This window comes from Epinephelus fuscoguttatus, linkage group LG17 (genome assembly GCF_011397635.1).
Source record: "Epinephelus fuscoguttatus linkage group LG17, E.fuscoguttatus.final_Chr_v1".
NCBI classification, from domain to species: domain Eukaryota; kingdom Metazoa; phylum Chordata; class Actinopteri; order Perciformes; family Serranidae; genus Epinephelus; species Epinephelus fuscoguttatus.
In genome coordinates this window covers 16,465,520-16,480,642 of record NC_064768.1, presented here as the reverse complement: position 1 = coordinate 16,480,642, position 15,123 = coordinate 16,465,520, and the positions used below count along the sequence as shown (strand labels likewise).

The 15,123-nt window shown below is 42.7% G+C and overlaps 1 protein-coding gene across 2 annotated transcripts in view; it reads right to left on the bottom strand.

Annotated features, from left to right (window-relative positions):
• The window catches only part of LOC125904788 (ephrin type-A receptor 7-like), a 214,877-nt gene extending 200,665 nt beyond the window's left edge, over positions 1 to 14,212 (bottom strand). For both annotated transcript variants that reach the window (XM_049602421.1, XM_049602422.1), the window contains exon 1: positions 14,022 to 14,212. In XM_049602421.1, coding sequence (XP_049458378.1) covers positions 14,022 to 14,100 — 79 coding nt within the window. In that variant the 5' untranslated portion in view covers positions 14,101 to 14,212. The remainder of the gene's footprint in view (positions 1 to 14,021) is intronic.
• Between the last annotated feature and the right edge of the window lie 911 nt (positions 14,213 to 15,123).

Genomic DNA, 15,123 nt, shown 5'->3' with positions numbered 1-15,123 from the left:
TCATATGCCCGGTCACCCAAACAATATAACATTTTAACATTAACGGAACAGAGACTTACTGAAAATACTAACTTAAAACAATTGAAATAAAAGACTAGAACAAAAGATGCTCACCAACAAGCCATCCACTTCTCACAGCCCCTGCCTCCAAACGCATTCCCACTGTATTGTTTTGCAAAATAAATGAGTCGTGGGTGCCTCCTGGCCAGCGGGCCACAGCCTTAAGGATATGGCCGTCGGCATTACAGATCATCTGCACGCTGATGGAGTGATAGTTTTTCTGTTCATGTTATTGTTAATATTTTAATTGTCACAATGATGAGGGTGAACATGTGTCAATTTCATGGTAATTTAATCCATTTGGCCAGTATATTAGTAAATTAATTATTTTAAAAAATGTTAATTAAATCTCTTTTTCATGAATGTGGTTTTATAGACTCTGCATGTACTTAAAAGGTATGTTTGCATTTTCTAAGTCAGTTCGGCCTTCCTCATTTGTGCGTACGCATGGTCTGAGGCAGTTCTAAATTTGTTCGCAGAGTAAGAACAAATTCGGGTAAGAAAATATTGATGAATCCCGGATTTGTGCGTCAAATGATCGTACGCACAGTATAAGCACAGATTTGTGCGTACGCACTGTTTGTGAATGAGGCCCAATGTCTCTGGTTCTGCCTCGATGTTGATCTTCTATGTTTAAAACTGTCCACATTGAATTAAGACTGGGTATCAGTACTCAGTATCTTTACAGCCCAATTCAGATCAAAGATTTGCGAATAGACAAGTTTAAACAGGCAACTACTTGCCACTCTGCAATGATATAAAAACCTGCTGGTTCACACCAATGCAACTAGATGCGATGGTGTATCATCTCTATGCAACAACTCTCGATACTTACGCTCTGATTTGCAGGTTTCAGGCTTATTTTGAGGCTAAATATAATTTGTAGCTTCTTAAAATATGAATGAGGATAGTGATAGTGAGATACTGGCTACAGTGAAGAAAAGGCAAAAACATAAAATGACCATCAGATGGACTCTATTCATAATAAATATGTCACAAAATAAGCAGCGCCAATTAGTTGGTCAATGAGAATGCTGCAGCAAGTGAACACGCCATCTGTGGCCATTTTGACTTGACCAGCAGACTTCAATACAAGCCAGTTGGCTGTAGGAACAGGCAATGTGCTTTATGTTCTAAAACCAGCTGCCGGCAATTTGACCAGTGGAGGTGCAGGTGACACCATCAGCCGGCTTGAGTCCAGCTCAGACTGGCCAGTTCACACCACTGCAACTTTTCTCTGCAATATTCTAAAATGCTTTCAGCTCTTTGTGAATCATCAGTCTGAACTGGACTTAAGGTATCAACAGCAATAAACAAGTACCGAGTAGTATTGAATTTTCTCCAGTTCAACCCAGATTTAGAGAAAAATACAATTTATCTGGTTTTTCTTGCAGCCAGTCAACTCAAGCTTTGATTTAATGACGTTTGATTGGCCAACTACCACAGCAGCTACAACCAAAACAGTGTGTGGTATATTTGACAGAGTTGGCAGTTCAGTGTGCTGAGATGCCAGCAAAACATTCAATAGTATGGCTATACTGCACGCCTGTAGTGTTTGGTGACATTTCATGCAACTGAATGCTTCCATTCCATTGAACGAAGTAGAAAAGAAAAGGTATTACTTTAAGGGTAGTAGTACTGGTACTGCTATGGTCATTTTTTATCAATACCCAGCCCTATCAGGAAACCAACAATGTTACACTAGTGCAATCATAAACTGCTCAAGTACTATTTTAATGTGATGCTGTTTGGCAGCCAACACTTGACTTTCAGATGTCCACAAGTTTTAAAGTCAGAACCTGAATGCACCATGCATACATAGAGCATGGCAGAGACTGCATTCAGTCTTTCTGTTCTCCGTTGAGTTGAGTGTCTTAAAAAGTTGGAAACTTGATTCCTGAGCAAAGTATGTAATTGCCAAAGTTGTCAAATGGCTGCCATTAGAGAAGGACTCTATCTCTGTCTTTACAACTGACATGTTTCTGAATAGTGGTGAATGCATGCAATTGTGTCCAAGTAAGTGTGAAAGGTAGTTCTTCACACATACTTTGACTTGCATGTACCTCTATTCTAAATGCACAAAAGTTATATAACCAGCTTTAGAAAATGCTCTGGCAGAATGTAAAGAAAATAATTAAACTTTTATTGACAATCTCGGCTGTGTAGGGCGGAGATGGGAGAGAGAAACGTGAGAGGGACTGGAGAAGCATCAGGGAGAATTTAATCAGGTGCAAACAGTTATGTGCAGTCTTTTTCTTCTCCTCTCATACACACACACACACACACACACACACACACACACACACACACACACACACAGTTATCCTAACATGTGTCATTAGGTCAGACATGGCAGAGGAGGCAGAGCGGACATGAAAAGCACATTAAGAGGCAGCAGGTCGGAGCCTCAGCCAGAGCCAGTGAGGCGCACACTGACACAGCAGAACACAGAGGAAGGCGAGAGGCTAATGGCAGAGGAATGGACTGAGTTCAGCTGTGGAGGTGTTGGGGGTCTCCAAGTATGCCACATGAGTGTGGTGAGAGTGATGGTAGGAGAGAAGTACTGTTGGGAGCATGTTCATGAATCTGTGAGTGTGGATTCTCGTGTATCTTTAAAGCATGTACAGTGTATTGCCACTTTGGTACATGGACACATGAAAAGAACTGCACCTCGTGTTTTCACAAGATGAGAATACACTTGTCTGCTCACATAACTGTTACATAACTGGATCTGGACTACTGGACAACATTGCCTCAGCTGCAGCCAATCCAAACGTTCAAAACATGTTGGATGACCTTCTCCCAGACTGTCGTATACACATTGAATTTGAGAATTATTATATCAACACAAGACTTTTTATGTTTAAAGGCCCAGACACACCAAACTGACTTAAAGGAACCAGTGGCAATGATGGCTGCCTGTTGTGTGGCCTTCCATTGCCAGTGTCTCGGTCAAACAGTTGCACCTGAACACATCGCAAAGACTACAGCCAACGCTCAACTTGCACATACATTTTGCACCTACTTGAGAGGAAGTAACTCCTCATAGCAGCAGACAGTGGTAGTCTGTATTCATTCATCAAGAAGGGAAACCCGAAGACCGACAGGACCCTAGTTTTGCTAGTAGCACATTAACAACACAACCCAATATTAAAAGAACAAAGGATATTTATCATGCAAAACTTATTAATAATACAGTTACAAACTGCTCCTGCTACAGAGCTCAATTGATAATCTTACCTAATGTAATAAGTTCGTTTTGATCCCCTCTTGACTTTAGTCGTTTGTTTCAGAATGATTTCATTCATCGATGGGCTCCGCCATCTCTGACGCAGACAAGGGCCAACTAGTGCCAACAGTGCAGGACGCACTCGAAAACTAGGGTAACAAACAGTCACGGACAGACCACCACTGAGCAACGACTGACCATCGGCTTGGTATGTCAGGGCCTTGAGTGACAAAACCCTCTAGTGGCATTACTAATTATGATAACAAGAGCAAAGAGGAAGTCACAACTGTGTAGGGAAGAGGTTGTGGTGGATGGATCGGTCAACTAAATATTGGACTGCTGTTCATTAGCATCAACCATCAAAAGCATCAAAAAATAGTAGATAACAAATTGTATTTCTACTTCACCAAAATTTAGGATTCACACACTATCAAGCCAAAAGATTATCCACAAAGTTTGTTATTCTTTAAATGAATACTTCCCTCCACAAAATGTTCCTTTGAATTTGTGAAGAAAACTTTGAACCAATTCATTTATTAATTGCTTGGGATGAAATTTAAAGCACATAACTATATTAAAACATCTGTCTATAAACTCTGAAACAACGCGTGCAGTATAATCCAAGTCTGAGTCATCAAGTCGTGTGCTCAGCTCTTTCCAAGCAAATGCATTTCATTTAAAAAAAATAAATAAAAAAAACATCGAATTGGAGTCTTGCTTTGAAGAGAGCATAAATAAGTTTCACTTTCAGTTCAGTTTTAATTACCGAGGTTTACGCGAAAATGCATGTGTTTGGGAAGTACTGAGCATTAGACTGGATAAATGAGACTTGGATTATACTGCACGAGTTGTGTGAAAGTTCATGAATGGATGTTTTGATATAGTTTTGCTGTTGTTTATTGTGGCAGTCCCCAATCAATCAATAAGTTCATTGTTTTTCATGGAGGTATGCGAGAAAAACTGTCATTTACGGGCGAAGTACTCCTTCTCTGCTTTAAGTAGGCATGTGTAACTGCATATGTTTAAACTGTGTCAGTATGGTTGTTTTTTTTGTGCAATCCAGGACCTCTGTCACCTCCATGAGGGTGTGATGGGACTGCCTAAACCAGTTCAATTGAGTCTGATGGTCTCTAAGCCAACATCTGAGAGGGAGGGCAATGCATTTAACCTCTGGTAGAACACTGCATCTACCTCCACACACACGCACACACACACACGCACACACACACACGCACACACACACACACACACAAAGGTTACGTTTCCTATCCCAGCATTTTCCTCACACAAACTTCAAAGCTGGTTCTTGATTCAAAAGAAATTGATGTGTCAGAGCACACGTAGTAAAAACTACATAATGTCGAGCAAATCCGACTCCACTCTGAGTTACAAAGGTCATTCATCACTTGAAACCTACAATAACAGATCCAGTATCGGATGAACAAAGAAATAAGAAACACTATCCAAATTAAGTGGGATCAGCAAGCCAAATTTTCCAGCAGACCCATATCTCTACAGGAACTGGAGTTGTCAGGTGCGTTTAGTAGATTGCCAGTGTATTTGGCCAGTAGCTCCCATTCGTCCAAACCGCAGATGGAATAAACAAAGTTTAGTCCTGCTTGCCTCAGTAAATCTATCCTCGTGAATCTGTTTTTCAAACTTAAGCCTAAATGAGTGGGAGATTCTGTTTTCACCATCGGGAAACAAGGAAATTAAATAAAATGCTGGGAGTGTGAGGATGGCAGACTGACTGAGCTCCTCCGCGTTGTCAGTTCAATTCCCAACATGCCCACCCACATCAAGCCTCACATTAATGCAGTTAGTGTTTACTCTCAATGCAAAAACACCCCGAGCAGAAATTTATGCCAAGAGCACAGCTCCAGCACCACACAAATACACACCAATGACATTTATCAACTTTAGACACCTCAGGACTGAAAAGCTTGCCAGCAAGTACTCCTCTAATCCATTAGTATCCTAACAAAAGCAGCAAAGATGAATAATGTGTTTGAGGCATCCGTATAAAAATCAGGCAAAAAATATATCTTAACTCTAGGATGCTGGTGGTGTGGGTGGTAGGAAATGTTTTTAATGTAATTTTTTTCCAGTTTCATTTATTGGAGGGTCTTTTTTTTTCTTTTTTTTTTGCATATAACCTTTGAAGAACCTTTAGAGAACAGGCCCTTGAGATGTTTACATAAGGCTCTGGCATGAAAGCATAAGAGAGTTTTTTAAAGCAGCTCTAGTTGATGCTTTATTTTGGGCTTTGAGGCTTTATTCCTCTACTCTTCCACTACAGTATGCAAGGGTAGATGATCATTTTTGCTCTCTATTTAATATGAAAAAAACATGTTTATACATTTATTAGAGCCCAAGCATCATGCGGTGCGAAGATCCTCTCGAAATTGAAGGTCTTCTTCTTCTTCTTCTTAGAAATAGGTAGCTCTTTTGAGGGACTTAACATGCTCAAAAATTCGTGAAACTTACCAGCGCACTTACCAGAAGTGGTGAAAATTTGATATTTTATGGGTCTCCCACTCCAAACTTTTAACTAAGCAGCCCTGTTTCACCTATATGTATGACAATTGGTAGACATGTTACATCCCAAGAGGTACCACACCCTAAACCCAACAGGAAGTCAGCCATTTTGAATTAAATGTGTTATTTTGGCAATTTCCAGGGGTTGTACATTGATGAACTCCTCCTAGGGATTTGATCGGACTGACTTCAATTTTTGTCTGTACCACCTAAAGACCTTTGACATCAAAAGTTACTCAGAGTCGAACCGCGTGACCGTGGCAAGGCATCAAACGTCCATGTCTCGCCACCAAACAGGAAGAGGTTTATAACTCCAGCTATAGCACCTCCTACTGGCAACAGGAAATGCCAAGTTTTATGTTTTCACTTACTTCTCCTAGCAGGTTGACCATATCCTCCTCAAATTTGCACAGAAAAGTCTCAAGGCCTCGATGATGCTTCCTAATGGAAACTGTGAGTTTTCATCAACAAGGTTGCGGTGGCACGGTGGCCATTTTGCAAGTTTCGCCATAAAAGAGGAAGTTGTCGTAACTTGAGCATACATTGTGCAATCTGTTGTATAATTTGACATACTCATTGGTGACACCCACAGTGGTGACCAGATCAACCTCAAATTTGGTCGGCATAGTCACAAGACCTTGACCAGAGGCATCAGCTGGCATCCTGCAAGGATCCTCGATTTGTGTGAATGTGCGAGGGCCTGTTCATCGCTGCTTGCAGCTTTAATTACGCTTTTTCTTGTCCTTTCTGTTGGATGATAATGTAGCTGAGGTTTACAAATATTACAGGTAGGAGCATAAAGGTCCGACTGCCTGGATGAATATACTAAATACAAACAACTAACCAAGAAAAAAAATCTGCAGATTAATCTATAATGAAAACAGTCATTAGTTGCAGCCCTAATTCTATTGATTAAGGGTGTGCATGTACAGTGTGTCCACAATCTCCAGTAAGAAAACGTAAGAAACCAATTAAAATGTTAAATCATTTTGTCTTTGCACCACTACCTAAAAGGTATACTATGCAGGAGTTTCTTAAATACCAATGTATGGACTCAAATAAACATAACCCCTCTCTGTCATGACCCACGAGAAGTGTGTGACGGTGTTTTTAGACTGAGACTGAGACTGAGATTGAGACTCTGCCCTCTTCTGTATTTTCTTATTATCTTGTCATCTTGCTGTGTTTGCGACTTCCCTGGGAACAGCACGCAGGTGACAAATCCAAGATGAAGCTATGAAAATTGCGGACAAAGCGCAAAAAACAGCAGCTGGGGTTGGCTTTCACTTTAACTACTGCAAGTGAACAGTAGCCGACACCTCCTGCATAGTATACCTTTAACATGTTGTACATATTGCCAAAAAATTTTGTTTTATATTCTCTTCAATGCTGAAGCTAGATATTATTTCCATTGTCACTTAGTATTTGAATAATCTATTAATTGGCTATTCTATAAATATAAGAAGCTTCAGGGTCACCTCTAGCTCACCTGGTAGAGTGTGCACCCCATATAACTGAGTTCTTTGCAGCAGCCAGGGCTCGATTTTAACCTGCGGCCCTTTGCTACATGTCATCCCCCCTCTCTCTCCCACACCTTTCTTGTCAATCTACAGCTGCTCTATCAATAAAGGCAAAAATGTCCTGTCAAAAGCCTAAAGATATTCAATTTAAATTGATATGAGATAAGAGAGAGCGCTTTGTTAGCTCACCTGGCAGAGCATGTGCCCCAATTACCAAGACTACGTCCTTATAGCAGTGGCCCAGGTTCAATTCCAACCTGGGTTGCTTTAAAAAAAATAACAAAATAGATAAGAGCAGCAAATCTCCATGTTTGGGAAGTGAAAGTTGATGTTTTTTCTTAACGAATGGTATGCAACAACATTAATTTTGTGTTACGAGCATTATCCCATTTTCTAAAATTGTATTTTCTCTCTCTCATTCCTATTGCTGATACGAGCCTGTCCTCTACGTCCTCTTCCATGCTGAATTACTTTTGCTGCTGCGATGATTTAATTATCAACCACACAAATTAATAACATTTCATTCATTTCATTAATTTTCATATTATTCTCCAGAACAACAACAAGTTGCTTAAGATGCGTTGAGCAGAATACAGTTTGTTTATACTGACTTAACTCTTCCCCGAGCTGTGCGTTCTGAGGATGCTTCTCAGAAACAAGGCGCAGAAAATATCTCCTGCACTCTTAGATTGAAATGTTGATGCAAGCAAATGTACACAAGTATGTGCAGAACACATACACAGCGGCTGTCGCATTCCCCCACACACACGCACTTACACACACACACGGCAGCTGAATGTGTTTCAGCATAGATTCATCAATAAAATGACTACCCAAATGCGCAGTCCGTCCGCAGTTCCTTCATCTATCACAGGCAGCTGCACAGAGCCCCTTCCTCACTGTCCAATATGGCTGAAACACCTGCTAAACCCCCCATCTTTCCTGCCACATGTGCACACACACATACACACACACACCTCTCCAAAATCCCTCCCACCCTCTCCAATGGCTCATTCTTGCCGATCCAGCAGAATAGCTTCAATACTGTAGTAATGTCTTTACCCTGAACAAAATTAGGTGACCCTATTGAGATCCAATAGACACGCATACACTCTCTTAGACACACAATTCATCAGCCTCAGTCAATGTGTTCCAGTGGAGTGGGAGGTAAATAAGGACCCGGCTGAGCTGCTGCATTGACTTGTTATAGGAACCGTCGGTCTGTTTGATTACATGTAACATACAAGTGGCTCTGGAACAAAGCAGTGGTGGCAGCTTACAATTCCCTCATGCTTCTGCTCCCTCCCACATGCCTTTACTCTCTTCCAATTTCATTTCTGTCACTCCCTCATCCGCCGCTGCTAGCTTTTGCTTTAATTCAGCCTCCCTCGTTCCTCACCCCTTAACCTGACACACCTCTTGTCCCTTCTCTGCTTGTAATGCATCATTTTTTGGATGAGACTCTTCTTCCACCCCGCCGTCCCTTTCATTCATTCATTTTGCTGCACCTGTGCCTCTACCCTTCCTCCAGTCGTCACATGCCTCCTGGAAATGACAGCGTCCCCGAGGCCTCGACGAGAGAATGTTGCGGCGCTACGCTTGCCGTCTTCACAAATCACTCTGACCTTTCATATTCGCAGAGGTCACAGTCGTCTGATCCAACACGCGCAAGTCCAAAGCTGTCCTTGCCAGCCAAAGATGGACCAGTGAATCAGGCCCAGCAGCAGCAGCAGGGCAGAAATAAGCCTGCATCAATCACAGACAATTAGTCCCAATTGATGCCTGGGTGGAGGGTGTAGTGCTTCTTCTCTGCCAGCCTGGCAATTGCTGGTAAACCCAATATTAGTCAGATTGCTTCTAAGCACTTATTATAAGATTCGGTAATCATATGACGTATGAGTGGAGTTTAATAATGAATAGTCACTTGAATTATGTTGCGTTCAAGTTAACAGTAAACAAAGACAGCGAGGCTGTTCATCTCGATAAGCAAGTGTTTACAATTGATATCACAGAAGTTATAGAAATAACAGCAGCAGGCCTGATGAGTTAAACCTTGTCATTTTGATTCAGGTTGCCTCTGCCTCACCTTAAAACAGAAAAGGGCATTTCAGGATTTTTTAAATTGCAGCAACTCACTCTCCAGGGTTTTCCCTGTCTATCTAAGACAAAGGCATGGGTGATTTTGGCCACCACCTTGGTTAAAGCGTGTGTGCGTGCATGGGGGGTGTTCAGATTTAGTGTCTTTTGCGCGCACAAACCCATTACTTTCAATGTAGACGCTCGTCATGTGCACTCACAACCCAAAGCGACGCCGTAGCCTCCACGGACCTGCTTCTCCCTCCAGTGTTATGTCAGATCCCGGTTCCCCCTCGGGCTGTCTCTCTCCTACTGTTTCCCACGGAGCTCTACCCCGTTTGAAAGGCGAAGGAAGACCGTATGTGGAAAGACTTCGCCTCTGAGATGTAGAATGTGTATTATAGAAGAGAAGCACACACTTCAGGGACTTGCGTCATCAGAACATACATGTCCTGTGATTTTTAGCCTCCTTTCATATTTAATAGAGGGGGGACAATACCTGACAGCAATATTCTCAGCTGTCAGGATGTGGCTGCTGTAAAGGGTAAATATAATCATAGAAAGCTGAAAATCACAGGACATGTCTGTTCTGATTATACAAGTCAGCAGCACAAAGCTCAGGCATGTGGGGGCATATTTAACGGGGGGGGGGGTACTTAAAAGTACAGCTGTCAAGATGCCCCCCGCCACAGGCCTTTGCCACCTTGGTCTCGAAAAAAATCCATGGAAAACCCTGCTCTCCAGAATGTTCTGCAAAACCTCAAATGAATTAATCAAGTTCCAATGTAAATTGCAACAGTGGTTAATATATGATTCGGGTCCCACAGGCCAAACTCCTGGTTATGCTCATGGACAGTAGTCACGTAGCTATGAACATTCTGACCAAACACAACAGAGAATCTAGAGACGAAGGCTTGCATATAAAGTCAATGAAAAGACTCAAGCGGCAGCAAAATCACCTAGCGCAGTGCAAATTGAGGCGAAGAAGCGACTGAACACGCTGAAAATGTTTCCGCTTGAACCAAAAAAACTGAGCTCACGCCAAAACCTTGTGACTCCTCTTCATGAACCTGCAGAGACGAGAGGGGAATGGAGAGAAACTGGAGGAAAAGAAAAGAATCAGAGTTCCCTGAAAGTTGAGATCAGTCATAGGCTGAGCTGTTATACAAACACACACAGCCAGTCTCTCTACTTGCACACACACACACGGGGTCAATGGGTACGCTGAGACGGAATTAAAGCTGCATGCCCTTCCACCAACCTGAAACTCAAAAACTTTTCCTACATAACTTCCTGGACCCTAAACTCAAACTGAACTCAAACTGCACTACAGAATCAGAGCATGCTGGATTACAACCTTAAAAGAACCCCTACTGTTTCACAAAGGCTTTATGAGACCGCACAGCACTTTTAACCTTTAAGATAAGACAGATTCTGACAGAAACCTAAAGGTATGCTTATTTTAAAGTGAAACTATATCAGGATTTGTCTTCAAGAGAGGAGTGGACTTCTAAAACAAGTCGACTTTCAGCCATGGATGGATATTTTTCCAGATTTCTGACACATTTAAGAGTATAAATAAATATTGTGACTTCAGTATCGCAAAGCATCCCAGTGGAAAATGTCAGCTTTAAATTTGAAATTACACATGACAAGAGAGGTTTTGGAGGCAGAGCAGCATAATAAGGCTGCAGGTAAACAATAGGCTGAATGCCTGCCAAGAACACAGTCACCCCGGCAATTCTGACACGACAAGGCATCAAACAAAGCTACGGCCGCACAAACAGGATGATCCCACAGGTTACACCAAGACTCTCTCGCTCTCAATCACTCTGCCGCTCTCCATCACTCTGCCTCTATTGTTCTGTGCTGAGCTCGTGCCCTCTCTCGCTCTCTCGGCTTGCTGCAGAATGGATGGATGCAGAGGTAGGGAGGGGAGAGAGGGGAGGAGAGGGGAAGTAAATGAGATCCCGATGAGATGCCAAGGTGTGTTAGCGGTGAGGCGTGGGGAATGAGAAAAGCGGCCTAAAGGGAGGAGGGGGGGGAGTGGCTAGATTGACTGTGTGTGAGGTGCCGGTGTGGGATAGTGGACAGCCGGCTCTGCCTATGCGGAGCCCCCAGGTCGTATTAGTGTTTGCTAAGTCAGCTCAGGATGCGGGAGGCATGTACAGGAGAGGGAGAAAAGGAGGGAGTGGAGGAGAGGAAGATGAGGAGGAAGACATATGAGAGGAGACTGGGAAGAACAAAGGAAAACAGGAAGGCAGAAGGAAGAGAGGAGCGCTAAGGAAGGAAGAACTACAACATACGAATGCAGCCTCATATAGATGCAACACAAGGAAACGCTGTTGGCACATGGGGAGAAATCAAATAAGAGCAAAGACAAACACAAATGGACATTTAATACTGTGAATATAAGCTACTAAGGATTAAAATACAAACAAGCACAGTTTGCAAAATGGAAATTTAATGAATAGTGATCAAAGAGACACATTAATACTGTAATATAATATAATAGGTTTAAAGAGATACTCTCAAAATCCCAAATACAGGGAAGACTTATGCACACTCTTCTTTTGTTAAAACACGGCTCCCATGGCATTTTGCACTCCAACAGGACACGCATAAACAGGTAGGTAAATTGCCTCATTTAATATGGATATAATGGCAGTGAATTTAAAAGGGGGAGAAATTCTCTCCAGTGTTTTCTCTATCTCCCAAATCCTTAGGAACAGAAAGAAGAATTGCTGCCAATACCAGCCTTCAGGAGCACATTGCTTTCACAGCAATTAATCGCTGTCACAACATCAATTAAACAAAAGCTAGCATCCAAATCCGGCTACCCAGCATTCCAGGGAACCAAATCAATCTGGCAATGAGTCCGCGTGTGCTGCATCCAATGCTCAAGAGGAAGTGTGTGTGCATGTGTAAATGGAAGAGGGTGCAAGAGCGCGGGTGTGTCTGTATGTGCGTGCACAAAAGAACCCTGTGTGGACAAGTGTGTATGTTTCATGAGAAGGCTCGCATGCAAGTGAGACCTATACATGTCAAGTGAGCGTGTGCATTTGATACTGAGTTGCGTGTGTGCCACTAGTGCATTAATGTGTGATGTACGGCTGTGAAGTGTGCCAAATGTACTTTTCCTGAGTGCATATAGGATACTGTATATGTGAGTCTGTGTTTGGGCGATGATGAGCGTGTTTGTATGCACATGAATGCATGTGGATCCAAAATCCACTCAGCTATACCTTGGCAATAAAAGCCCCTCTTTAGAAAGAGCCTGAGGGTCTGGAGCCATTATGTTCTTTTCCACTTCATAATCTTGGAACTGATCAGGAACACTTTCCTGGCTTCACCTGAGCCAGCCGCTCAGAAACACACACATTCAATCAGCGCTGTGCCATAGTTTGAGCTGATGCAAGTTACACAGATTTACAATATCTTGGCTAACTCACAAGTGAACAGAGTATTTATCTGTGGCAATCAGCCAGACTGCTGGTAAATTGTTGGACCACAGCAGCACCTCCCTCACTCTCTCACACACTCCAGTGCAGATACACAGGGGCAATTAAAGCCAGCAATCCAAATCCGGATCCCACATCAGCATTACATCTTGACAAAGTGAATCTCACAATGTTCCCCTGCATTACTCTTCTTAATAATGATTCTTGGTTTAATGCTGATGGAAAGACAAAGAAAGTAACTGAGACCAATAAAAGCTGCTGTTTTGTTAGAGAGGATCTGAGCTGAAAAAACCGGAGGAGAGTTGCATGCAGTGGGATAAGCAGTGAGGCATCAGCTTATAATGCATCCTGCCGTCCGTGCCACAGCATCAGTGACTGTCAGAGTATGAAAAGACAAAGAAACCAGTTGCACAAAGATGCCGTGACAAAAACCCACTGCACAATTTAAATCTTTGTGACAACAGAGCGGGGATTTATTTCGTATAAGGGGAACGGCTGCCTGAAGGAAACTGACTTTTGAATAAATCGGAAACTGGATATTGGAGGAAACAGTGGCTCTACTGTGTGGCAACAGAGATGGAAGAAATTGGTACAGTTCTTGTCTTTTGGACAAAATCATTGGGGAACTTGTCCACATAAGTCTTTCAGCTCACAATCTGTAAAGCTGGAGTGAATGCTGTAAATAATAACCAATTTTTGTGGGTTTTTGACACTATAATACTCTAGTGGCTTGCTTATTTAGTTTGATTTAAAAGCAATTAACTCGTGATAATATAACAAAAACACATTTATTTGTTTGTTCCGTGTTATTCGGGGGAAAACGCGTTGAGTTCACTGAGCACAAATGCGTAAATCTGTCACCGCACAGCTTTCTGAGACGCGTCTCTCCACAAGCAGAAAAAAAGATGTTCTCCTTCACATGTGCGGTTTGTTTAACAGCCATTTAAAGACTGTTTTAACTCTCACTACTATCCACGCCGTCTCATCAGTGGAATAAACGCACCTGCTTCTCATCACAGGACAAACGCCAAACTATCTCCGCCGCGGACATCTGTCTGTCGATCAACACTGCCTGCTGCGGCGACCGGTTTGGGTATGACAACAAACACACAAAATAAAGCACACGTTTCCACATACCTTCCTCTGCGTGACAGTCTTCCTTTAGGTTCACCAATAATATCCAAAGCACCGAAATCAGCGTTTTACGGAGATCCATGTTTGTCTGGCCAGTTCCGCGGGGCTCTTGTCATCTCTCTCCAGCCTGCGCGCAACGCACCGCAGCAGAGACGCACTCAGTGTTTGAATGGAGCGGATGCCGTCTGGGCAAATAGTGCAGGATCCAAGGAGCCACACGGCCTATTTGATATCTCGGGGGAGGGTTTTACAGACGAGATTGACACCGGGCGAGCGCAATGAAGTGGGATGTGGAGTCGAGGGTACGGGAGGGTCGACCTATCAAGGAGCTGCAACCTGAAATCTCCGCGCCAGGTGTTTCCACTGTAGTCAACACAGTCCGCCCGCAGTAGTGCCTTTTTTTTTAAGACTGTCATTTTATAGGAGGTGGAGGGAGTTCGGTAAGTTAGGACCTGGGTGCTCTGTCAGAGAGTTTAGTGAGGATTATACTCCTCAGAATCTTGGTTCAAATGTGGGGTGCGAGATTAAAAGGCGATCCTAAAGGGGCAGCAGGTGCTCCTAAATTTAGTGTTATCATTTCAATTAGGTGGCCTGCACTGAGGTATAATTTGGATATGAATGTGGCAAAATGCTGGCCCAAACAACTCCAAATAGAAGCTGACAGCTCTGGAATGCAGGAAATAATGCTAAGGACCAATTCTTAGTTTCATCTAGCACATTTTTAGTCTTGATAAATTGACAAACCCATCAATTATAGGCTTTATGTGAATTTAATTCTATCCTAATTATTGTCAGGGAAGATTCTCAGTCATCCAGGTCATGGTAATCGTAAGTGCTAATATCATAGGCAACTGGACTGGCTTGTGTTTCTTGAAGATGTTTCGCCTCTCATCCAAGAAGCTTCTTCAGTTCTGCAGAACTGGTACATACTGCTCATGTGACGCCTACAACTCAGCAAGGGTTCTCACCCACACAGGGTTTTTAGCCTGCAATTCGTACCAGTCATTTAGAACTGAAGAAGCTTCTTGGATGAGAGGAAACATCTTCAAGAAACGCAAGCAAGTCCAGTTACCTATGATATTAGCACTTATGATTATCCTAATTA